The sequence below is a fragment of the Danio aesculapii genome, chromosome 8 (assembly GCF_903798145.1).
Source record: "Danio aesculapii chromosome 8, fDanAes4.1, whole genome shotgun sequence".
NCBI lineage: Eukaryota > Metazoa > Chordata > Actinopteri > Cypriniformes > Danionidae > Danio > Danio aesculapii.
The window spans coordinates 34,478,340-34,506,112 of record NC_079442.1 but is presented as its reverse complement, the minus strand read 5'-3'; the positions used below and the strand labels follow the sequence as shown (position 1 = coordinate 34,506,112).

At 36.3% G+C, this 27,773-nt stretch overlaps 1 protein-coding gene across 1 annotated transcript; it reads right to left on the bottom strand.

Annotated features, from left to right (window-relative positions):
• Window positions 1-2,510: 2,510 nt before the first annotated feature.
• On the bottom strand, window positions 2,511-19,808 carry rorca (RAR-related orphan receptor C a). Its single transcript, XM_056463810.1, has 10 exons — window positions 19,487-19,808; window positions 13,477-13,562; window positions 12,315-12,456; window positions 10,779-11,234; window positions 8,892-9,013; window positions 8,508-8,640; window positions 7,279-7,386; window positions 6,865-6,975; window positions 6,658-6,770; window positions 2,511-4,176 (listed from the first exon to the last, which is right to left on the bottom strand). The coding sequence occupies exons 1-10, from the start codon at window positions 19,491-19,493 to the stop codon at window positions 4,015-4,017; spliced, it is 1,440 nt and encodes a 479-aa protein (XP_056319785.1). The 5' UTR covers window positions 19,494-19,808; the 3' UTR covers window positions 2,511-4,014.
• Between the last annotated feature and the right edge of the window lie 7,965 nt (window positions 19,809-27,773).

Genomic DNA, 27,773 nt, shown 5'->3' with positions numbered 1-27,773 from the left:
GAAATTAAAATGGCCGTGCCAAATTGAGTCTCGTTTCTCTCAAGATTTTTTTTTCTTCACTTTCGCCAATTAGTGAAGTTTTTTTTCCCTCTCCGCTGTCGCCACTGGCTTGCATGGTTCGGGATCTGTAGAGCTGCGCATCGTTGGATTTGCTCTTCAGTGTTTGGACTCTCAGTAGTGATTATTAAACCACACTGAACTGAGCTAAACTGAACTGAACTTAAACACTAAAAACTGAACTACACTGTTCCAATTTACTATGACCTTTCTATGTGAAGCTGCTTTGACACAATCTACATTGTAAAAGTGCTATACAAATAAAGGTGAATTGATTTGAATTGAATTGTTGTATTTCTCTTTCACACTATTCTATACTTCAGTTTAGGGATAAAATATGTCGAGTTTTGAGATTATATCACATTGCATTTTAAAGTGCAATAAAAAATGTCATTTAAATGCATGTGAGTTTTCCTGTAGTAGCCACAAAACACTCAGTATAAAGTAAAAAGACCTTTATTACATTCTTGAATCCATGTGTTTAATCCTCATTGTACAATAATAACATTTCAATTTATTCTCTGTCTCCGTAATACACCATAAATTATATTCTTTAAAATCTATAACATGATTCATTTATTTAAAGTTAAAACTGAAACAACCACAAAAGGATCATGGCAAAGAATGAGGACTCTGTAGGGGATTTTCTGCTTAAAAATGTTCTTTAAAAAAATAGGATTTTAACTCTTCAAGACAAAGTATGACACTAGATGGGTGAGGAAGTTACAGATAAAGACTAGAATGAAAGAAAACATCACAAAAAACAAACAAATAAAAAACACAAACAACACTAGAATCAAAGATTAAATTCATCCTCATATATATATATATATTTATATCTATATACCTTTGAATATATTTTTGATCCTATTCATTTTTTTAAGCAAGTCAAACTGAAAAATGTCCTCCAATAGCACTGATATAAGACAGGGGTAAAAAGTCTTTGATACTTCTGTGATTAACATTCACAAGAAAAGTTACCGTACACAGTGATCAAGGTTTAAGGTCTTCTATTTGGTGCAAGTGTCTTGCTAGGCTAACTGAAGAAGACATTTTAGGACAGAGAACCCAGCTATCTCCCTGAGTGACTGAATTTAGATGTAAACGCACACTTCCAGAACTACCCCAAGAACGGGTGAGCGCTTGTGGCAGTTTGCGTGTTTCACTCCACAAAAAAATACATCTAAAAATCGAAACGGTTTTTACAAAGTACTTGCACTTTGTTACAATCTTTCTCCGCCTCACACGTCAATTTAAGTCAGTTAATACTAGACAAGCATACAAAAATAAAGACAAATTTGAGTGTAGACAACTTGAAAGCGATGAGGTGTTAAATGATCCGAGCCGGAGTGCTTATGAAATTCAAGGAGGTTTGTGAGAGCTGTCAATACTAAAAATGGAAAGACTGACTATTGCACAGGCAGACATGACGATACTGTATTAAGCACCCAGAAAATGTGTATTACACCAACCATATAAAATCTTACAAGAAAATATACAGTTAGGCACTGTTCCAGCAGTGCTAAAAAAATAAACAAAGGCGAGCTTGTTAAGTTTAACTGTCAGGAAACAGGAGGTTTATACTTATCAGACATTCGAAACATCTTTCATACCCTGTAATCTCCCAACTTTAGTTGGCATTCCGGTTTCTGGGCCACTCCTAAATCTCCCCTGAGACAAATCTGCACTTCCTGATTCAGAAAAAAAAATGGAGGCTGCTTTCAGTCTGTGGATAGTTTATGTAACCCCTCTGGGTCCTACTAACCTCACACAGAGTGGGATTCAAACCAACACTGGGAGGCAAGCGCACTAACATGAGCACTAAAAGACTGCAGCCTTTTGGATCAGTTAGCTATTGTGTCTCTTGAGTCTTACTCAATTACTCTCACCCCGCTAAACTGTACCTCCATCTGGGTTACGGCACCAATTTAACCACTCCGTTCCCTAGCCTTCAAATGGGATTAGAATCAGCATCATCTAGACAAGTGTTTCTCAACCATGTTCCTGGAGGACCACCAACACAGCATGTTTTGGATGTCTCCTTTGTCTGTCACACCTATGGTCTTTCTATCTGTGCTAATGAGTTGACGATCCGAATAAAATGTGTTTGGTTAAGGAGACATGGAAAATGAGCAGAGCTGGTGGTCCTCCAGGAATGTGTGTGAGTAACACTGAACTAGACTGCATTCTTTGCATCATGGAAGTGAGATAGATTTACAAAGCTCCAACTAGCTGGGCTTTGTTACACTCACCCCCTTAAACCCCACTTTCATCTGGGTCACGGCACCAATTTAACACTCATAGTCCTATTTAACCCAGTCCGAGCAGGATTCAAATATTCATTTCTGGGAGGTGTGCGCACTAATGGATGCTCAGGACCTCATCTTCCAGCACCAGTTGCTAGCGTGGCCCTTGAGGTCGGAGACTGCTAGGTTTACACAGAATTGGCCAATTCTGTGTAACTAGCAATGTTTTTGCTCCATTTGTACTTAACATTTTGAAACACAAACTAACTGTTTCCCAAACTCAGGGGGGTAGCTGATGGCTCTGTCAATAGTTGTGCTATATGTGAACACTAAAGGTAAAGGGATGAGGGAGGGGGTAATCACACAGCAACACAACACTGATCCCCACATCAGACACTATGCATGAGGTATGGCCTGCGATTCCACTTATCCTCACAGCCGAAGCAGAAAAAAAAAGTCCAAATAATCATATTTCCATTGTGTCCTCGTGACTGTCGGCAAGCCCAGTTGTCAGTTGTCTCTATAAAAATATGGTTCCTTCCATCCACTTCCATGTTTTTTTGTGTTTTCCTGATCCCAGCAGTCATTTGAGTGGTGTGCCACACACTCAAATAGTCGGACTTCAGTCTCCCACATAGTGGCATTGTCTTTTCGCCATCTGATTATGGGGCAACAGAAAAGTCTTTCTCCAGCAAAGTCCTTTTATGTTGGAGTATTTAAGTGCTGTCCACCTGCATCTACTGAAGATCTAAAGCTTTCGAAATCAGCATTACAACTCCAGCCCAGAATTCACTCCTGAAGGGGCTTAAAAAACATTCGCACTAAGGTGCAACTTTCTATCTAACTAGTCCTCCACCGACATACGCTATCTACAGGCTCTGTTTATAAATATATTCTCAGATACATTTATCGTCCTACGCACATGTAGTTTCTGATCAAATAAGGATATCAAAATATCATCTAATATCTGTATCCAAGTGGCATCCAAGTGTGTGGGAAAGGGGTAAAAGGATGAGGTGTTGGTTAGCTTAGTTGCATCTTTTAAACTCAAAAACAAAACATCGCTGCACATGTGGTGCACTTTACGTTAGTGTTTGTTCCGTGAAAAGGTGCTCATGTGACATTTACGACTGCAGGCATGCAAGCATTGGTCCCTTTAAACAGTTTCAAAACTGTTTATTAACAGAAACCAAGCATTAAGAGCTTGTTTTACATTTGGGGCAGGAATTCATAATACATTCTGTCTTAATCCTGAGGCTTTGCCACATGTCAGTTGGGTTACATTCATAGTTCTCTTCCTAAGAGTACTTTTGAAACTGGTGCAGGGAAATGCTGACTTTTCAAGCACTTAATGTTTTAGGGAGTCCTAAAGCTCCGAGTTAAATCGAGTACTCTTTATAAAGAATTATTAAATATATAATTTACTCTACTTGAGTCATTATATGTAGGTAGCGTGAGTAATAGTAGCCAGCACCTTAGACAGCTGTCATTTAACAGCATCTTAGAAGAAATCTGGGTCCTGTTGAAATAGAGGAGTGAATCACTCCATCAGGAGAGAGGTTATAGATGGAGTCCTAAAGTGTAACGTGCAAGATTGTCAGTGTGTTGCTGGTTTTTCTCAAACACATATCCATCTACCTCCATTCCTGTCTTTCTTTAACTCTTTCTACCTCTTTCTTTCCTCTAAGCCAATATGACACTTTCAGAAATGTTAGCCCTCGGTGGAGTCTGGGAAGGTGATCTCGCTGCAGAAAACCTCTCTGTAGAGAGCAGGGAAGTTGTAGGCTGTTTCTGGGTGAAGGAGGCGGAAAAACTCCAGCTTATCAATATGGAGATTGCAAATAGACTTCATCATGGGTAACTTGGAGACCATCTATTGAACAAATAGAAGGAGGAAAGACAGTTATATCATTTCCAACATATTGGATAAATTCTTTTTTAAATTTTAATTTGTTTTATAGAATTTCTTCAGTTTACAAAGGCTGAATTTATAGTAAAAACAACAACAGTAAAACAGTGATATTGTGAAATATTATCCCAAAATATAATAACTATATATTAGGGTTGGGCGATGTTGACCAATTTGGCATTGTGCGATGTCTAATGTGAAACATCGCAATGGACGATAACATCGTTGTCATAGGCGGCGGCGAATTAGGTAATTTATGAATAATTAATTAATTCATAATGAATTAATTATATGTAGCCTACCGTTTCAACTACCTGACCCACATGGTCGTTGTTTTACCCATAACCAAATTATACATTTGTATAATATAAATAAATAGAGATAAATTACACAAAAATTACCACCCGTCAATCACTTTTTCCACAGGACTCTGGCATGAATAAGCAAAGTGATCTGTGTGTTATAATGCTGTCGACAAACTTTGTTGGTAAAAAAAGGTGCACAAGCTACAGCAACCAACCAACAGTATCTGAGGTTTTCGCTAAAATGACTAAGTACAAGCGTGAAAGCAAAAGATTGAAGCAGTGTACTGATGCTGTCACACGTTAACTGATAGATTCAAAAGACCGAAGAGTCGTCAGAGACAAGATTAATTAAACATCACGTTTAACAACTATAGTGAGACGCAATCCAGCGGTACATCCTTGATAAACTGTCCGACGTGCACTGCACTCTGGGGTTTTGTGCTCAAAGCACCCCCTGACTGCCTGGAGCTCAGACGTGCGCATATGCCTGTATGTATGTGTGGTCACGTGATGTGCGCTTTCAGCAGTATAATGTGGAAGGAGGGCTTTTCAGAAATGCTAGATGAAAAGCCAGCGTGGACGTGGATTATTTTCATTCTAAAATGCCATTTTAAAACTAAGATGCAGTAGTGTAAACGAGCCTAAGTGTATTTTTTTGCGAGCGGGTTGCTGCTGCGATGAGTGCGGGGCGGAGGATCGCGATGTCGGCTTAGCATCGTGATGTCTATTGGCCACTGACGCTGGATGATGGCATAGTCTATCGACCCAACCCTACTATATATATAAAAAATAAAAATAAGTGACAATCACCCATTGTAGTAATACCATTTGAGTATTAGTAGTTTTAGCAAAATAGTTAAAGTAAAAGTGTCTATAGTGTACAAAAAAAGGGTATAATTATATTTATTAACTGCACATGCTTATTTTGACAGCTCTGATCTTCTCATCAGAATCAGAAAGAGCTTTATTGCCAGGTATGTTCACACATAAGAGGAATTTGTTTTCATGACAGAGCTTCTACAGAGCAAAAGAATTCAGATCAGATTGTATTACCAAAGTCATACTAGATGAATTATGCTAAACTGTAATAGTATTATATATGGACAAGTGTCTACTTGTTTGAAACTAAGGTGTGCAATATGAATGTAATTTTATTATTGTTTTTATTTATACAGTTGCAATCAGAATTATTAAATTTCCTTTGAATTTCTTTTTAAAAATATTTTCCAAATGATGTTTAACGGAGCAAGGAAATTTTCACAGTATGTCTGATAATATTTTTTCTTCTGGAGAAAGTCTTATTTGTTTTATTTCAGCTAGAATAGAAGCAGTTTTTAATTTTTTAAAAGCCTTTTTAGGGTCAATATTATTAGCCCCTTTAGGCTATATTTTTTAGTCTACAAAAATCAACAAACCTACAGAACAAATAGATAGTCTACAGAACAAACCATCATTATACAATAACTTGCCTAATTACCCTAACCAGCCTAGTTAACCTAATTAACCTAGTTAAGCCTTTAAATGTCACTTTAAGCTGTATAGAAGTATCTTGAAAAATATCTAGTCAAATATTATTTACTGTCATCATGACAAAGATAAAATAAATCAGTTATTAGAGATGAGTTATTAAAACTATTATGTAGAAATGTGTTGAAAAAAATCTTCTCTCCGTAAACAAAAATTGGGGGAAAAAATAAACAGGGAGGCTAATAATTCAGGGGGGTTAATAATTCTGATTGCAACTGTATGTAACTTATTTGATCTATCTTTAGTATGGAAAGCTCTGCTGTGACGTGAATTTCCCTTTGGGGTTAATAAAGTCTAACAAACAAACAAACAAACAGAATTACAGAGACAGGACAAAAACAGATAATAATTATATTTTAAAAATAGAAGTGTGAATGCAAATATATAAATTGACAGGTGTACAGTTTGTGCAGGTATATTACTATATACAACGTTATATGTACAGCTGTTATGTGCAAACTGGCATGTAAAGTATGTTGTTAAATAAATAAGTGATAATTTAAAATTAAAATAATTGACAATCACCCATTGTATTATTAGAAAATAATGCACACAGGAGTAGTGATGCTCATATTCAACAGCACACAATATGAACTTGTTTTTGTCTCATTACCTTGGCCAGTTTCTCCTCATGGACACCGCTTTTATGAAGATAGTGTTGCAAAGCAACATAGACCTTCTCCTGAAGCTTCTGCACTTTCTGGGCATCTGTCAACCAAGGTCGGTCTGTGAAATAAAAAAACTCAAATGTCTGGCAAAGAATTCTTTACAGTGGCTACAAAAGTAAAAAAAATTATTTTAAAGCTATGAGGAAAACTACCTGGAGACAGAAGCACAGTAGCAGTAAATAGAGCCATCTCTTCTTCCGACAGCTGCAGCCGACTGAGGGTTTTAGCCATCTCAAACACAGCGCTCACAAGATCATCACAACCTACAAACAGAAAAAATACATGCAAAAATGAAGAAATCAAAAATAACACTCTAATTTGCAGAACGTAACAGTAAAAGGGAAACAGTCGGGAACATTAGCAAACATTCAACTGACCTGGAAAGATTTCAATTGACCTATTTTCCCCTTAAATTGATGTTTGTTTAAGTCTATTTAAAGAGTAACCACAACTTCATATGATTTTACAGCACTTAGTGTACCATTGCTCAGGTTAATTGCACACACATGCCCTTTGAAATGCTACAAGGTGTCAAACTGTGTGAAAGGTTCAGGGAGGAGACTCACCGAGTGCTTTGAACAGCTGTGGGCTTGCAAACTTTCCATCGAACAACAGCGTGTTGTTGATGGGGTTGTAGGCCCGACACATTCGGATCAAAAGCACGTCCAAGCAGCCTGGATGGCCAGCGCCACATAGAAGTTGGACAAAGGAAAAGCAGGATTGAGGGGGGCAGAGGGGAGAGACAGGCAAACGAATGCTCCACACAAACACAGAGGAAAACAAAAAACAAGTGGGATTTAATTCCACAAATTACAAAAGCGATCCATTAAAACAGTCATCATTTCACAGATGAAGAGTGATGTCAGTATGATGGTTGTTTTAAAGAGGGAAAATAAGACAAAAGTGTTTTTTGTTTCCATTTAAATAAAAGGAAAACCACACAATGCACAAAGGGAGGACACAAGCAGGACAAAAGAATGAGAGAAAACGACAAAAGAGCGATTGTTAGAGCACAGACGAGAAAGAAAGAATACATTTAGTCAAAACTAAAATATACTAGTGTTATTTGTGACCCTGGACCACAAAACCAGTCATATTTTTTTTAAAATGTGGTTTATATACCATACCATTTGAATAATTAAGCTTTCCATTGATGTATGGTTTGTTAAGATTTGAAAATATCTGGCAGAGATACAACTATTTTGGAAATCTGGAATCTGAGGGTTCAATAAAATCTAAATTCTGCACATATTGTCCAAATTAAGTGCATAGCAATGCCTAATACTAATCAAAATATTTGTTTTGACATGTGTAAAGAAGGAAGTTTTACATGCAAAGAAGAAACAAAATGTCTTGAGGGAACATAATCTTAATATTCTAATGATTTTTAGTATAAAATAAACAATGATAATTTTGACCCATAGGATGTACAGTACTTTTGGTTACTGCCATTCATATAGACCATTTCAATATGGCGATGTCACTGGCCCATGAACATTTACTGCTTGCTGTCAAACTATTTCATAACTGGTACAAGAGCCAATCCAATCATATCTTAATGTTAAAACAGCTATCATAACATTATTTTGGATTCTCTGCAGCTATAGAAATTAATAAAAAATGTAAAACAGGAAATACGTTAAGACTAGTTATTGTTTATATCCCTCAAAATGGTCTATAGCTTTTGTGGTCCAAGGTCACATTTCATAAATGTACTGTATTACAAGATACATACACAGGTATTCATTAAAGATAACACTGATTTGCTCATTTCTTGCGCACAGTTGATTCTGACCTGCTTTTAGAAGGATAATCTGGTCATTTTGAGACAAGTCCATGAATCCAGAGATTCGCTTGGCAAACTCCACCACATACTGAATGGCGTTGGTGAGTTGCACAGCACACTGCTGCCACAGCATCTCTGTGGGCTTGGATAAGAAAATATTTGTTAAAACCTTCCACCCATTTTCAGATTGCAGGTATACTGTGCAATTGACGTATTTTAATGCATTTTTAATTAGGCTCTTAAAAAATGAGGACAGGAACAATTGTATTCTGTCAGAATCATTCAAGTGGAATGTAAGGTAGGGTAATTGCTAGGATCACAATGTACATATGATAAAACATGCCGTTACACCTGATGTTATTATAGAGAATGATGCATCTCATTGCCAATTACCTTGTTTTGGTAGACACGGATCTCTTCAGGTGTGTAGAGGGTCCAGGCTAATCTTTTCAGTTCTTCTGTGCTGTACTGACTTGTCTCAATGTGGGATTTTATCACATTTTGTGTGATCCGTTCTAAAAGAAGCATACATTTATATTATATGACATACATCTTGACAACTGGCATAAGAAATGTAGGTGATATATGTAATATAACAGCAGATATTTGTATTTTAAATGAATCAGTATCAACTTGGTTGATAATTATACTTGATTATATGTTTATTTTTCCAGTAATACACAGTAAAATAGTACTATGGACTCTATGCACAGCTAGAGTTTTAAAGCCAAAAGCTTAATGTGACTATTTTCAATTTTCAGCATCGATGTTGTAATGTAACCACTATACATTCAGTTAAATAGACTTAAGCATTCATTTAATTGTTCAAGCGTAAAATGAGATGAAAGACCGTTGTAACTACTAGCACCATCAGTAGCAACAGGTTAGCGCAGAAATTCCATTGAAAATATTGGAGTAAAATAAACTGTCATATTTTAAAGACATGGCAGGGGGAAATGGAGTTTAATACAGTGCCTCTTGTCCGATCTGAGACCCACTTCATATAGTATATCTTACAGGCAGTGAAGATCTGATTTTTAAAGAAATCAGATCTTAAACGTGACAATTTTGTAATGGAAAGACAGGTCCCCGGAAGCCCTTGGGCTGATATGCTAAAAATTAAAAGTCCTTGTGCATATAAACTACTGTTCCAAACTTTGCGGTCAGTAAGAATACTTTCTTCATTAAAAAAGTTATGTTAGTGTCATGCTGAAGCTGCAATCCTAGTTCACATGTTTTGGACCTGTCCTGCTTGGTTTCCTTTTTGGGAGTCTGTTTTTGATTCATTTTCAGAAATTACATCTATTAAAATTGATCCCTCTCCATTAGTTGGTCTGTTTGGAGTTCTACCCCCTGACTGTGAGTTACCATTTTATTTTTCTGAATTAATAGCTTTTCTGTCATTATTAGCTAGGTGGTGTATTTTGTTGCAGTGGAAGTCTCCTCAATCCACATACTCAATGGATTGAAGATGCCTTATTTTTAGTTAATTTGTTCAGTGATCAACTTTTCTTACATTTGGTTGCCATTTTTGGAGTATGTTAAATCTCTGAAACTTGAAGGAGTTACTGTAGAATGAATGGTTGCCACCCCAGCCTATTCAGTTTAATATATTTTCCCTTTTCTCTTTCTTATCATTCTTTATTTTACTTAATACACCATACTGCCAACCTCAACCTTCAGTACTGACCTATTTATATGCTTAATTTGTAAAATGGATGCACATCATATATTGTTTATGCAAATCCTATACTGTGTGTTGCACAATATGAAGGTTATAGCGTGTTTTTTTAAATACATTTTGTACTTTTATTTTCTTTTACTGTCAAAAATCTGATAAATAAATCTTTTTAAAAAGAAGTAATGTTTTGTTCATAAATTTAATTATTAAACTTATAAAAATGTAGAGTAACGACATATTTAATAATTTCTATTTCATATAAATGGCATTCTTTAACATTCATCAAAGCATCCGGACAAAAATATGTATTTAATAATTATATTTAACTGCAAAATAGATTTTAACTTTAAAAAAAGTGTTCGATGATAATAACAATGTTTGCTGAGCTTTAAATAAACATAACTGATGTCTGCGGGATAATGCAACATTGCACTAATGAGGTTTAAATCTGTAAAAATATAACCAAATAAACGCAGCCTTGGTATGAATAAGTGAATTTTTCACATCATTAAAAAAAATCATAGTGACCCTAAACATTTAAATGGTAGTCTATATACTATAACGTAAAATAAAAATACCTAATATTACTCTCTACTAACCTATTTCCATCAACGAACAGCCTTCAGGTGGATTAAGTATTGAGCGAGTGAAGAGTCCAGAGTCGTGTGGGCTCATATACTCGTGTTTGATGTGCGTCACGTCACCAAACTCTTGTCTGTTTGACTCAGGAGAACTCTGGGAAGACGAACTGCTTCCGCCGCTTCCTCCCAATAACTCTAAACTGCAGTAATCGGCAGCTTCCTCCGGTGTGAGCGGCAGGTCAAAGAGGAGACCGTCTGGTAGTGTGGTTATGTCATCCAGATCGCTGAGGGTGGTGCTGGAGCCCCGACTGTAGGCCCGACTGTGACCGTTGCCGTTCTCTCCAGACTCGTCACCAGTGTGGCCGGATATACCGTTGACAAGACCCCCTGCTCGCTCCTGGGACTGCTGGTGCTTCTGAACCTCGGCGTAGAGACTGTCTCGCTGCTTTTTTGACATGCGGCCAAACTTCACCGCTGCAGAGGAAAAAAAAGAGGAAAGATTAATGTTAGATTTTAGAATTTGTTCATATTTTATGAAATTAAGACATCTGATGAAGAGCTTCCAAGATGGATATATCACATGTAGTGACAATATTAAATAATAAACAAATAAAATGCTTCAAAAAATTTAAAACTGCTTTTATTCTAGCCAAAATAAAACAAATAAGACTTTCTCCAGAAGAAAAAATATTATCAGACATACTGTGAAAATTTCTTTGCTCTGTTAAACATAATTTGGGAAATATAATAATTCTGACTTCAACTGTATATATTTCTAATTTTGGAGCTGTGGTGTTGTTACAGTTTTGCTTTTTTACAACTTTTGGCCAGTTGTATGTGCCCACTTCATTTATAGAGGCACTTCATATGCATAGAAGAACGACCTTCATCATCATACAAACTACACAAACTTTTTTTTTTTTTAACAAAAAATAAAGACAGACAGAAGCGTACAACCATTACAAATAAGGAAGGAAAAATAAAATAAACTAAAATATTACAAGACCTATACTTGATTAGACTTGACTGTTAATAAAGACTCAAAAACTCAAAATGGGTACAAGGGAGATAGAAACTGAAGCTACTGTCATGTTTTTTAACAAGTAGCCAGAAGTAATAGGAGGATCTTAAATTCACACAGACCATAGCTATGTTTCCATCCGAAAAAGCGAATTAAATTTATGTGCAAAACAGGAATATCGCATAAAAGATGTGCGAATAAAGCAGCGTTTCCATCCAGTGAGTCAAAGAGAAAGAAATCGTCACTTCCTGATTAACTGGTGACAAATATCAACAGTAAAAACGTAATTTACTGCGGTAGGAGAAACTGCGTGTATTTTTTCTTTATTTCATGTATAACTTTCACCTCAGAAGACTATGCCGACATGCAATGAAGGCGTGGTGGTGTTTGAAGATATGGAAAAACACCACAGCTCCAAAATTAGAAATATATACAGTTGAAGTCAGAATTATTAGCCCCCCTTTGATTTTTTTTTTTTCACAGTATGTCTAATAAGTGCAGTAAATTTGCTTTTGGGGAAAGATTAGACTCACCATCGCGGCTCATGCCCAGTGCCAGACACTTCTGCAGGCGGCAATGCTGGCAGCGGTTGCGATTCGTTCGGTCAATAATGCAGTTCCTCTGCCTTGAGCAGGAGTACATAGCATTGTTCTGCTGACTTCGGCGGAAGAAGCCCTTTGATAAATAAAAAAAAGAAAAAAGATGTGAGATTGAGAAGAGATTGCATTTTATTTTATTTCGTAAATATGGATTAAATGTCATATTAAGGTTTACAATGTAAAATCTGTTGTATCTTGAACGAAAGGGACTCAAAATTCCTTATCCTGTTGATCAAAAAGGAAGGAATTTTGAAGAACGTTGGAAACCAGTAACCACTTTCTTCAACAGAATGTCAAATACAAGGGAAATCAATGGCTACCAGTTTCCAACTTTCAGACTATTTTCTTTTGTGTTCAACAGAAGACAGAAACAAGTTGAGGGTGAGTAAAGGACAAGATAGTTTACCCAAAAATCTTTTTGTATAAAAATTGCAAGGGTTGTCTGTATGGATTCAGCCACCAGATGATGTATTAATGCAATGCAATGTTGTTTAATACAAATTTGGCATTTGGCAAGGGAAGGGAGTCTGAAACATTAGACCGGCTCTGGCACACTTGTTGTGTCCTGTGGTCAAATACAAGCAGACTGAGATTTCTGACTGGTCAAAAAGCCAATCAGATAAAGGAGCTGTATTGTTTACAGTTTCAGGGAACAGGCGGAAGACGTCAGCAGGGTGTAACTACAGGGTGCTCTACATTTAAACAAGTCTTGTATATTTTAACACCGTTTTTCTCAGATGGACAGAAGCCTTTAGACCAATTTTAGGCTTCTTAAAGTAATAGATCAACCAAAAATGAGTTCTACCATCATTTACTCACACACATACTGTGACCAATATTATTCTTTCTCAAAGATACCAAGATATTTTAAAAAATCATATTATTTCAATTCATAACAATCAATAACAATCAATTCATATAATGACAATCAGTGAGGATCTAGTGTTGTTTTAAACCCTTTTGACTTTCAATGTATGGACAAAAACAGTTCAAACCAAGAAATAAACATTTAAAGTAACATGAGGATGAGTAAATGATTTGTCATTTTTGGCTAAACTGAGCAGAAATGATGATAAACGAAAGGATGTTTGCTTACCTTGCAGCCTTCACAAGTGATCACCCCATAGTGGATGCCTGATGATTTGTCCCCGCAAATCTTGCATGGGATTACTTCGATTTGAGCTACAAGAAAGAGAAGAGATTAAAACATTAGCTCTAGTGTGACACACTCATCCATCACCTATAGAGAAGTCCTGATTCAAAGCATTAAAAGCCATCAGCTATCAACTGTACATTGAATTTCTAAAGCAAGCTACGTACTTTGCTGAGGCATTGCTAGTTTGGCTCATTGATCTCAGTGCGATCATTCAATAACAGAATTAAAGGCCGAACAGAGCCTGAAGGTCTGCTTTGACTCGGGGAAGTGGAAACTTTACTACTGTCATAGTCTTTCAGCGTTAACAATGAACAGCTAATGCACAATAAGCAGGGTCAAGAGCTTACAGCTCATATTCAAAGACTGAAGGTTTGACCCACTCAGGATGACATAACACAAGTCCTTGGATGGCAGAATCAAATACAGCTTTATAAACAAAGCTCGCTCTCGGCTTGGCACCGTTCCGCTGGAATTAAGCGGATTGTGATGCTCTGTATGAGAATTATAAACAGCTGCAGGTTCATGAATAGCGTCTTTGATGGCAAAGAGTGCCTAAGAAACAAACAAAACTGAATATATACCATGAGAAAGAAGTTGTTGAACAATTTATCACAGCAGAAATGTAACCACAAAATTGCAGGTTGATAAAATTAATCTATTATGAAGACCCAAGGTTAAGAAGTTTTACCCATTAAGTCAAATAATATATGATGGATCCCCAATAAAAGAAAAGTTTTTTCCAGCAAACATGGTCTGATAATCTGGATGGTTTGAGCAATGATGCAACATCTTAGGTAACGTGTTGTGACAAAGAGAACCGGCCATCCGGGTTTAATGACCAACACTTCGGCCCAAATGCTTGTTGATGCATGTGAGAAATGGAGGACGAGGGAGAAAAAAAGATATACAATTTCCAAAAGCTAAACAACACACTCTCCTGTAGCACAGATAATGAAAATAAAGTTTATTTCATAATGCAATCTGTCAGTGGAATTACTAAATGGAACATATTCATTCTTTTTCGTTAGCTCCCTCTCTCTCTCTCTCTCTCTCTCTCTCTCTCCTTCTACCCCATTCTGAGCCCCCGGCCCCCACCCTGCCTGTGTTATATAACTGCTGTCTGGCTACATTCCACGAACACACTCATTCAGAGGAGATCACCCTAGCAACGCAGTGACGAGCGTTCCTCCATCCCGCCCCTCCCACCTTCCCATTGGCTCGTGACAGAGTGGCTTTGATTCTGACTCGCCGACTCACATGCCACTCACCTGCGTAGCACGGTCAGGCTATGTGGCTGAGCTGTTCTACTGACACACTTTCCTACTGAGCCGAGGGAGGCGCTTGTGCGGTAGCCTCGCAAGCGTTGTAATCAGATTAAAAAAAATTTGTTTCTCCTTTTTCCTGCTCTTGGCATGTTTTAAGGTGGAACCACCCAATCAAACATCATTAAGAAAACTTTTCAATTTCAATTTATACTACTCCTCTCTTTAAACAACTTTGAATCTGTTTTCTTTAATCAGTGACATAAGAGGCAAGAGGTGCGTATATATGACAGGCTTGATATATTACTTGTGCACATTTGAAATATCTACAGAACTCTCATTAGGAACCCTGTAACTTACACTTGCCCTCAACATGTGGCAGCCTGTCAAAAATTCGAGCACAGTCCCAGCTGTCTCGGAGCGCTCACATAAAACTATTTTTAAGCTATGGCTCATGTGCATGATGGTTGGAGGGTGCCTTTTTAATCAAGCCTCGGATATACCATGGTGTGCAGCTGATTTGTTTTCACATACACATTCATAACACAAAAACTTTCATACTGCACTGATTACAAGAAAGTATGACGCACCTAAAAGCTGAGGTAAGATCATTCGACAGCTTTTAGACAAAATTTCAACTAATTTTAGCCATTTGTTAATAAAAATTGGAAATAAATGTGTCACTGATTTGTATAAATCATCATTTACTCGCCCTCAAGTGGTTACAAACCTTTATGAAAACACAAAAGTAGATATTTTGAAGAAAGTTGAAAACTTTTAACTATAATTTACTTCCATAGGAGAAAAAAAAAAACACTGGAAGTCAACAGTTACAGATTTCCAGCAATTTTAAAATATTTTCCTTTGCGTTTAACAGAAGACAGACACTCATTAAGGGTTAAAACAAGTAAAAGGTGAGTAAATGATTGATTTTAGAAGTAAACTATCCTTATAAAGGCGCTTACATAATCATAAAATGAATACGTTTGTTGTTTTGATAATACAATCAGGAACTTTTTAACATTTCTGCCAAGGGAAATATTTTCCTTTATCCTTAAAGACATATCTTTTGAATGCCATTATTCAAATGATATCAATTCAATACTAACTTAGCCAGATGAAAAGTATACAGCTCTTGTTTGATTAACTGATCCAAACACTGCTTTAGAAGCCGGAGGCGAATCCACTCAGACCGCCGAAAAACTAATTAAGAGGAGATTTATTACAGCGCTATGTTTATCAGGCAAGCTGGGGTTAGTAATCTAGCTCTTCTTATCTCCTCGCTCTGGGCCGCTCTATGTCAGTTAGTCAGTGTGTCAGTCCATCAAACACCAGTCAGCAGTTTCACAGGGCGATGCTGGGAAAAACCCAACACAAGTGCACAGACTTTGCCCTTTTATCTCGCATAATCAAACAACTTTCTACAGCAACGTCCAAAGGTCCCGTTCAACTCGCACCTTGCATTTGCATAACACACCACATAGCTAACCTGTGAGATTTCTAAGTGAAATCTGCATTAGAGACAGTTTTCGGGAGACCGCTTTGCATATTTGCCAGCCAGTTTGCTTTGATCTCACGCAAACAGGGTCCCATTTGCATCTGCTTACTCGTACGTGAGATTTCGAAGCAGTTTTGTGGTCTGCTGTAATGATTTTTCCTCTCCCACATCACTTAAAGCGAGCTACCAAGTAAACTGAGATGGTTGAATGACACCGCAAGACTCTCTTTAAATATGCACAGAGGGATTGAGTAATTCTTTGGTATAAGTAACAACACCAAGTTGAAAAACAAGAGCTGATAGGGAGTGTAAGGTGACTCTTGATGGGCATTAATTATCTTGATGCCATTGGGATTAGGAAACAATAAAAGTCTCATTCAAAAATAAAGAAAGGTGCTTTTATTTTAGATGTATGCACATATTAAGACAACGAAACTAGTTTGGTCGTAATAGTTATTAAAAATGAGTCATGTAGGAAAAACTTGAGAAAAGGCTGGGTTTCATTTAGGACGTATTAACTAAAACGCTTTCGGTGTGCTGCAATACTTGCTAAGCCTCACTCTGAAAAAATAAAATCGTGAAAAACGGGGAATTGTTTTTGAAAAAGAAGGGTTTTAATCCCTCGTAGTTCAATTGCCTAGTCACATTCTACCATTGCCTGGGCTTAAGTTGTGGTTTAAATGAATGGAAACTTCATGGGCAGGTGTCAAAGTGCCACTGCATTAAGCTGCTCAGCATTCATTTATAGACTGCTCTTTGCTTAAGTCTTCAAAGCCATGCAGGCTTATAGGCTACAGCGCTCTGCATACAGAAGAGTGTCTTTGCTTTGGACCCACAAAGTCAAAAGAAACACTCTGAATATCCAAAGCTTGTTTTGTTTTTCATATGATTCTGCTTTTCCACATTTTGTGAGTTCAACAGTTTGCAGAATTCGATTTCAGTGATGAACCTAAAACTCTATGAATCTAAAACTCTCAGATTACATGTAATCTGGATTAGGTAATCAGATTGTAAAAAATGAAGTACATGTAATTAGATTATACATTACATATTAATGTACTTATAATCAGATTACAGTAGCTTTTTTATTGATTAAATAGTTGCATGTGATAAATAGCTTTGAACTCTTAATTGTATCCAGTGGCATACACTAGTAAAAGATTGCAAAATCGGAATATATATATATATATATATATATATATATATATATATATATATATATATATATATATATATATATATATATATATAAAAATGTGGGAGATGTTGGCTGTATAATGTTTATTATGGTTTGTTCATTGCTGTCTGGGTAAACACTTTTACCCAAAATACTTAATCTGTATTTTAAATAATATTAATAATATTTGACAATATTTAACAAACATTTGCATGTTCATGATTCTCTGACTGTCACAAGTCATTATGATCAATAAAAAAAAAATATATATATTTTTTGGAATTTAAGTGATCTATTTTAAATATCTTTTATTACTTTACATTGTTGCGACTAAATTAATACAACTCCAGTTTAAATAAGGTGTCATCTCTGTCTATTTTTACACGAAACAACAATAAAATCTATGTGATAAACAAGTTAGGTTAAAACTAATCAAAAAGCAGTCCGATTACATTACCTAACATGTGTAATCTAGTTTGCAATCAGTAATGGACCACAATTTCTATCCAGTATACTACCCAGCTCTGATAACATACCAGTTGTAAAAGCATAGGTGCTGGATATAACATTGCTTTGATATAAAATAAACCATAGTTATTACAATCATACAGACAAATATAAACGCTTAATTCACTTTAAACCACACCGCTCAAGCCAGTGTTATTGCGCCTGTGCACCAAAGAAGGCACTGTTTCCTTCATATAGCATTTCAGGTTTAGTCCGATTGAACACCCTTTACCACACTGTTTATGATGCTGAGATTCAGGACTGGGTAAAGGTTAAAAGACGATGCCAATAAGGAAAACAATAAACCGAGCCTAAAACTGTGCAATTCCCGCTATGCTACCTCACTGCTGTAATATACAGTGCAGTCTCCAATGACAGAAGTAGGTCAATGTATCAGATAGACTGTCACACCGGCGGCCATGCTGAGACTGAAAAACAACAACAGAGATACTCTCCCACTCCCTGTGCCCCCAAAACACTCCTCACACTTGCTGAAAGTCTCCCCTGAACTCGATGATAAGCTTTATCACGATAAAGCAGAGCTCAAGTTCAACATGGCGGTTAGGGTATAAGCTGTGACCAATTGCATAACAACTTTGCGCACGAGCATAATACGATATATGAACTTAAACACATATGAAGTAAACACGAAATTTAAATAAGAAAACACAATGACCATTGTTTTTTTAAGCAGTTTCAAACATGTTTGATTCTTACATAATGAAGTGCGCTTAGCGGCAGTTAACAGTAACTACAGTGAGACGAGTGTTGCCAAATCTCGCAAGATAAACAACCAACCGTGATATAGAAATTATAACCAGGCTAAATACTTTGCAAATGAGCAAATATTGAAGTAAAATTCTTGCTAATTTTATTAGAAATATTAAACTTCTAAACTGTCACTCAATTCAAAGGACGTAAAGTAAAAAAAATACTTTAAACTCATTCAAACGCTTCACAAAGACAACTGATCGTAATCTTAATATAAAATACATCGCTTTTGTGTGCACAACATCACCAGATGTGCGTATTTACATACACGCTCAACTATGCAATCCCCAAAACACCAGCTAATCTGTTTTCGTGTGATATTTTATCAACTAACAAGAAGAAAAACAATCTCTGGACGCCTTATTAAACGTGGACATGGCAACATTGTGAGATGTTTCCTACATTGTGCTCATCGCAGTCCATTCACGCCTGCAAGCGAAGAAACAAAACAGAACTATGCAAAGTTTATGATTTCCGTGTACTGGTTATTTTCAGTGCGTGTCAGCGAGGCACCATTAAAAGTAGTTGATAAACAAATGACATGAACTGCCAGCAGTTGCAAATTATCTGAGTGATATTCTGCGCGCTCGTTCGTGTTTGGGTTAAGATTTTACGCAGTTCGTGCAACATCAAAGCAGACCCCAATCACGATCATAGCTGTCAAAAGTTAGTGCTTTTAATGAATATTCTATTAATATGTTAAAATTAATGCATTTCCCTCCCCATCAAACTTACCTCTCATTTTGACGGTATATTATCTGCGAATAATAATATAACTCCGGCACATTTGCACAGCGCCGAAAGTAAAACTCGAAAGAGAAACTCTTAAATCTCCAAAAACAGTGCGATGCAAAAAGAAAAGAACTACTAAAACCTCATAAGTTATTGCACTGCCTACTTGTTCTTCTCATCCGGTTGTTTAGAGTAAATTCCGCTTCATCACAGCCTATTTTTGCTGCGTAAATGCGCGCACAGTCAGCTATGCAATAAAATGATGCCCTCTTCTCTTTCCCTCTCGCGTCTGTGCTGCTCTCTGTAGTCTAACCTACTTTCGGCGCGTGGACACTCACATGATCTCGCTCCACTGGCCCGCCTCGTGCCCCCAGGCAGCGGCGCGCGCCCCCAGCTCTCGGCCACGCGCTTTAAGGAGGATCTGTGTGCCAGCTCGAGCGCGCGTGGGAAAGTGTGGCAGTGTGTCACCACAACAGTATCGTGGGAATCTCGCGCGGTTCCTGCGGCTGCGATTGTTTGCGATTACAGCATAGCACCAGTTGAAAAAAATACAGCTCTCTTTTCTTCCTCATTGAGTTAAATATGCATTGATGCTAATAAGAATCTTTCAACTCATTTTTACCCAGTGAATAGCTGTCAGATAATTCAGAATAAGGTGCAAACAGAGCAGATATCCCTTTAACTGCCTGCACTAATAAATGGTTGATTATATTTTGACTGTTTTAAATAAAGGTTTACACGCACAGCATTGTTGGTTAATAAAATAATCAAACAAACATAATCCTTTCAGTTGCACTACTACACTTGACTTTGGTTTTATTGTAAAAAAACAACAAGAATACGTTATAAATGAGAATATGAAATGATTTATGGCATACTTAAAAAAATAAAGATGATTTAGTAATCAAAAATGTTTTATTTTGATACATATACACATTTTTAAATAAATTGGTCTTACACTTTATATTCTCAGATTTTTCAGTGTATGTACTAATTCCGCTACTTTTACCATAAACCGACATATCAACCATTTGGTAGAGGTTGATTTTTAGAAATTATGGGATGTGTTGAAAAAGAATGCATTGCGTGTGTAAACTAGCAACATTAGGTTTTTTTTTTTGCTGGGGCAGTTAAAGGGATATGATATATAAGACAGACCAGACTGACATAAGTTTGTGTATAAGTAGTGTATTTCTATCAAACAGTCACTGAAATAGTTTTAAAGCCACTTTGTTAATGTGTTTAATAATACCGTGCATTCAGAGAGAAATGGCAAGAATATACTGTACCATGCAGTCTTAAAAAGTCCTTGCATCAAGGCCATAGAAGAACCTTCAGTCAACAGTTCTTAGATGAAAAATATTGTTGTAGTACAACGTCTAAAGGTTTTAATAATCTAAAGAATCTTTTTTTGCAATAAAAAAGTTCTTCTTAGAAATAAAGTTTTTTTTTTAATTCACATCCATGGTTCCTTTAAAAACCTTTAAAATTTATTCTTTCCATTAAACTGGTCATTATGGTGTAAAGAGTTATTTAAGAGTTATTAAACTAAAAGTATGTATTTTAAGAACCCAAAATTTTCTTCTACACCAGGGGTGCCCAAACATTTTCTTATGAAGGGCCAAAACCCAAAATTTATTGAGGTTAGTTGGCCAAAGGTAAATATAGAAACCACTGGTAATTTACTAATTTATTTAATAATATTTTAAAATAACCAGACACCATTGTTTTATATTTACTAATACAATATATTTTACATTACATTTTATAATGAACTTATTACAGTAAAAACAATCTCATTTATAACAGAATAGAGTTGCACTGGTTTTTGTCTTGATTTGCTCACCCATGTCTCTCTATAGTCCTCTATTTGTCGAGTCACAGAATTTATGTTTTAAAAATTTAGATTCATTTACATTTAATTGAAACACTTAATTTCAGTTTATTTTTTGTAGCTCAGCAATCAAACAACACACAAAAAATGTTATGTCAAATTAGAAAAGACAATCTCTGTTATATCTGCATTCGCCCCAACACTCTCTAACATTCTCAGATGGGATGGTGGGCCAAATCAAAGGTTACATTTGGCCAACTTTAACCCGGTGGCCCTACTTTGGGCAGCTCTACAATGTAAAAGGCAGCTTTTGGAACATTTATGTTTAAGACTGGATGTTGAAGAACCGCATGTTGTTGTGGAACCACAGATTTTCTAATAGAAAGACATAATAATTATAGGTTAAACAAGTTTTCAGAGATTGCAAATGTATATGTCAATATAGACTGTGGATATATTTTCAGTTGCAAGAGGATTACCAATATTGCCATGTTGGTCACAGCTCACAGAAGCCACAGCACAAAACCATTAATTAAATCTATTTCTTATCATATACAGTTTTATCCAAAGTGACTTGTTTATGAGAATAAAGCAAGCTGAATCCAATAATCCAGGCTTTGCTATCCAATTACCAAAAGCATAAATATTATTAAGTGCTATGAACGCAAAAATATACAGATAATTTTACAAACACAGATAATAGGTTTTAAATGTCAGTGTTTATTCTATTCATATAACATTTATGGCATTCAATATAACATCAACACAAACATTGCATAATCACTCCAAAAATAGGGTTTAATGTTGACTAAGGACACAAAACCTGTATATTATGACTGCGAATATAAACACAAGCTTCTCTTATTTTGAATCAAAACTCAATTTATGTTATTACTGCAAAAATTGCATGATTTAATGGTGATTTATGATTTTATGAATTCAGTTTATGTTATTGTGCAATTCTGAGTGTGCCTCACACAATGAGCTTGACAAACCCCCTGTGGAAAACACACTATTTAATCTCTATCTAATCCGACACTTGCACCAGTTTTTGGACATTTGCACCAGACACTTTCACACAGGTGAGTGGGCTTGATAAAACACCTGTAGAAACACTCTTCTCTTTATGTATAAACACACCTTAAGCTGCAGTCAGACTGGACTTTTCGCCCCATAGACTATCATTCACACTCACGCGAATGTGTCAGACCGGTGTCATGAGAAATCGAGTCCTCCCTGACAATTGGGTCCGCCTAGGACCCTGGGTGATCCTATTGGTTCACTGGAGTTGTAATAGGTCTATGTTGTAGCGCCTGACTAAAAAAAAAAAATAAATAATAATAAAAAATGTATATATATATATATATATATTTATATATATATATATATATAAATTCAGTGAAATCTTGTTTAAATGTATGTCATTTAAAAGAGTGTTATAATGACATAAAACATGGAGAATTTCTCTTTCGTACTTTTATTTTTTATTTTACCACTTCCTATGTAAATATATAATGTTACATATAAATACATAAAAACATCAAAAAGACATTATTAAATGGTTTACAAACGTTTCAGTTATTTTAACTATGCGTGTCTTTAACTTGTAGTTACCGATAATAATGTTACTAATATGATAAGTCTAGTTAAAATCTCAATCGATTTCTCACCACACTGAAAATGCGTTGCAAAGTTAAAGCTTGGTGAACTCTGACCTGCGAAATCACATCACGAGACTGTGTGAGACCAATCGAAGATCAAAACATGACCTCTCTGGACAGAAATGTAAAATATGGACTAATCGCTCATTTTTTAAAATGTCTAATCATCTTGTTTAATCCCGCCCCTTTTTGCAGCGCCGTACAACAGAATTTCGAATGCTCAAACTCTAGTGTGATCGCAGCATAACTCTAACATTTTATTCTCTGAGCACTAATAGTTCCTTTGTAAAATTAGCACTTAGTGTGTGTATTGCCTCTTCTAGTTGAATCGCTGAATGCCTCCTCCATTGTAAAGGCTGATTTATACTTCTGCGTCAAGCGCACGCATATGCTCTGGTGCAGCCTACTAGCGGTCACATACCCCTTGCCGTGGCTGACGCCGACCCTAACACACACCTCTCAAAAAAAAATAACTTCACGTCGCAAGGACGTGTAGTGCAAGCTCTGTGATTGGTCGGCTTGGTAGTGATGACGAGCGTGGGTGGTGCTGAGAACCGCGAGCCACGATTCTTTACAAGTTCCGAGTTCCATGAAGAAGCTCCAGATGGAGACTTTTGTTTTGTGTTTACCTTATGATTATAGTTGTTACACGTCTGCTGGTTCCTGCATCCGAGTGAGCGAGTTTGAGCTACTTGAAGTGTTCATAAAAAAACAAAACACCCGCGAAGAAACTCGGCACGGAGGAACATAAAAACCTCACTGCCAGCTAGTGTTTCGGAAGTGTTATTGCAGAGCAACACAAACAGCACACAGAAGTATAAATACATGACTACATGCAAGGCAGGCACTGTGGGTCACGCTGATCACTCTATGCAAAAGTATAAAGCAGCCTTAAGTCGCTTTGGACAAAAGCATCTGCTAAATAAGTACTTGTAAATGTAATAATATACAGATTTGCATATCTTTATATAGCTGCAGTGGATGTGTGCTGAACAAGTATTTACTAATGCCATTAAAAAACTTTCCATTTAAAAAAATGATCAACTATCTGTGTTCACTGCAAGGGTGACCGATAGCTGTAGCAAACTGTAAGAGAGAAGGCAGAGAGATTGATTTTATTTCTGGATGCTATTCTAACAATGACAATAATAGTGTGTGGGATGGAATAACAGGACGTGCGAAAGTGTGTGCGGGAGATAGAAGGGATATGATGTAACCGGGGAGTCTCCATTATGAAATGAGGAGAGAGGAGATTATGGTAAGTAGGTTAGTGGAGCAGCGGAAACAGAAGCTGACAGAAAGCTTTGTCACTCCCTCCTTTACAACCACTCCTTCTTCTCATCCTCAGCTTTCGTTCGCTCTAATGTGTTTTGTTTTTTTATAGTCCCTTAATATTGAATGACACTCATCAATCAATCATCATGAGCCATTTTATTCCCTCAGGAGTCGTCTTTTTCTTTTATTTCCAGCTATTTGTGTAATAAATTCAGTAGAGCACAAAGAAAACTTGAATTTGTATCAATCTTTGCGGAGGGTTGTCAAAACAGACCTCCTCGGGATAAATATGAACCTTTCCGCTGCAGAAACATTGCTTCCCTTTTCATTATTCTTCTGTTTAGATGTCCCTTCCTGTTTCAGAATGGCTTCCTAACCTTCCCGCAGTCTCGAGTTGCACATTTTCATTCAAAAGCAGCCCCTTTTCTGTCTTTTTCTTTCTGTGTGACACAAACATCGCTGACCTTCTGACCATCTGTCTTATATAACCACTGTCTCTTAAATTAGAGCTCGCTCGCTCAGAGAAGAGAGAGAGAAAGGGAGGGCGGCTGACATTAGATGGAGGCGCAGAGAGAGAGAGTGAATGAAGCAGCGCTTATATTAAACGTCTGCTGGAAAACATGAGAAGAAACTCACTGTAAAGTGAGATTAGGACCGCATTATGATCTAATGGCGAATGAATTTCAGGCGAGTGGATGAGGTTATGGAGGAACATTAACAATCAGAGCTAGTGTGTTTGGCCATCGATAAAATGTTGTGTGTTTTTTTTTTCAGGAGGGATTATTGTTGAATCCAGTTCTCATCAGCGTAATCCCCTCACCACTCCTCTCCGTTATCTGCTTAATCCGCTGACTCCTCTTCTCTTTCAGAGGCTGGATAATCCTTCTCTTTCTCTCTGTGAGGGTGTAATCCAGTTTTACCCTGCCCATCCTCTCCGCCATCATTCTTCTCTCCTTTCATCTTCTGTTCCTTTCTCCTTCTGCAGCAGGACTCCTTGTAATCTTCACCCAGACTAAAAATACCCCTCACTTCAATTAGATTATATAAACTACATTATGTTATAGGAAAATATGTTGCTGAATCGGAACTGTAGCCAGTGTTTATTTCAAACTGCTCATCTTGGGCTTGTTAAAGTTTCCTTCAAATATTATTGCTCACGGTTTCCATGGTTTGTCCGTTCCCAGATGGTCAGAATCGCGTCGTCTGGACCTTTTGTTTGGCAGCTAAACACATCTCTGTTGACTCATTTCTAATTATTGAGAACATTACAAAGAAATGATTATCTCATTGCTCATCCGCTAATGATACAATGGATCATTTTCATACTTTTCTGGAGTGTCTCAAATGAAACTAATGAGCGTCGTCTTAATCTCGGCTGCTCCTGTGGGGCATCCTCGGTGTCATTAAAAAAACGTCAACAGACGCCACTTGAAAATAAATTAGTGACATGCATATCTGTGTTGCACGGATTACAGTTCTGGCCCAAATGAGCATACATTACTCATTCAAGTAAACACAAGCTGCCTAAATGATTTCTAAAGGGACAGACAGCCGCAGATGGCATCCTCGCTGGTGGATGTATAATACGTCAGAAGCTGTAACGTCACCATCAGGCAATAAAATTAAGTTATGAACAGAGAAATTGTATAACAAATGGTGTAGTGTGTGGTGCGAACATTTATATTCAGAATGGACACATTTCCTAGCAAAGCATTAGAAATGTTTTATGTTTACTTGGAATAAATGCTATACTTTTTGGTTTATTCTACAATTGCTATTTTAGTTTCTGTTTTTTTTTTGTAGCAATTTGTAAACTATACTAGCAATTTCCTTCAAGACTTTAAATCCATATGGACATAAAAACACATTAAAGTTGCTGCAGATTTATTGGACTGTAATTGTAGTTTATTGGATTGTAATCTGATGGTTATGGTACACTCTAATGAAAAATGGTTCTAAACCAGAGATGCCCAAAGTGGGACCCGCGGGCCAAAATTGGCGCATTGTAACCTTTGATTTGGCCCACCATCCCATCTGAGAAGAGAGATGGTTGTTTCTAATTTGCCAATCTTTTTGTTTGTTTGTATTGTAGTGCTACAAAAAGAAAACTGAAATTAAATGTTTCAATTAATCCTTTAAAAATCTTTTAAGTTTTTAAAATGTAAATATTGTCACTCAATGGATAGAGGACTATAAAGAGGACATCAGCGAGCAAATCAAGGCAAAAACTAGTGTAACTCCATTCTGTTACACATGAGTTATAAAGTTCATTACAAATTGTAACTTAAAATAAACTATATTAGTTAAAATAAAGCAATGTTTTCTAGTTATTTTAAAATATTATTAAATAAATTAGAAAATTACCAATGGCAACTATATTTATCTTTGGCCCACTAGCCTCAATCAAGTTTGGTTTTTGGCCCTTCATTAGAAAAAGTTTGGGCACCCCTGTTCTAAACGGTGCCAAATTAGGGTAGTTGGTTTATAACAATAGCCAAACCCTTTTTAGTGAAAATTTAAACCGGTTCAATAAAGAACCATGCTTTGAAAGTGCTCTATTGCAGTGTTTCTCAACCACCTTCATAGAGCACCACAAACACTGCTCGCTTTGGATGTCTCCTTTGTCTGTCACACCCATTACAGGTCTTTCAGTCACTGCTAATGAGCTGATGATCTGAATCAGGTATGTTTGGTTAAAAAGACATTGAAAAATTGTCCTCATTTATTTATATTAATAAAAATATTTATTTTATTATTATTATTAAGGAAAGTTAAGTGAGTATTGCCATACTGGAAATTGGTCCTGCTTTTGACATATCCAAGCACAAGCACACACACACACACACACACACACACACGCACACACACACACGCACACACACACACACACAAACCAATGGGCAACTATTGGTAGCTCAGGGGTAAGCTGGATATCGAAAATGGAGTATGGTTTCATTGACGTCGCCAACCAATTAGGCTAACTCGACAAATTTGCTTGATGGAAAGATGATTGAGGGAGAGGAGTTATTTCTGAAGTAGGATTCCTTGTGACCATACCTCAAGAAGCACATGTTAATATCCAATAACGTTAATTCTGATGCTGTGCTTTTGTTAAAGCTGATTTAATTTTTAAATGTCTTTTGTTAGTTGAGTTGGTTTTAAATTAACTTATAGTCTGTCCTGCAAATGTACCCAAGTGCATACAAAAATACTTTAGTAATTTATAGTAAATGCTGTAATAATTTTGAACTACTCTAATTAACTTGTTGTGGTGCTTTTACTAATATATATATATATATATATATATATATATATATATATATATATATATATATATATATATATATATATATATATATATATATATATATATATATATATATATATATATATTACTGTAGTAAAGGCTAAAGTATACAATGGTAATTACTGTTAATTCATGATAGTTACTAATAATACTACATAATGTAGTGTAATTCATTAACAAAGAGTTGTAAATAAATATATACTTACAATAAAC

Bases quoted from the DNA above. Each gene is read 5' to 3' on its own strand.
- rorca (XM_056463810.1), bottom strand. The intron at 8,641-8,891 runs GTAATTGGCAAT...TTCTTATCCAAG, and splicing joins TCCGTGTCTACCAAAACAAG to CCCACAGAGATGCTGTGGCA. The intron at 6,771-6,864 runs GTAGTTTTCCTC...TTTATTTCACAG, and splicing joins TACTGTGCTTCTGTCTCCAG to ACCGACCTTGGTTGACAGAT.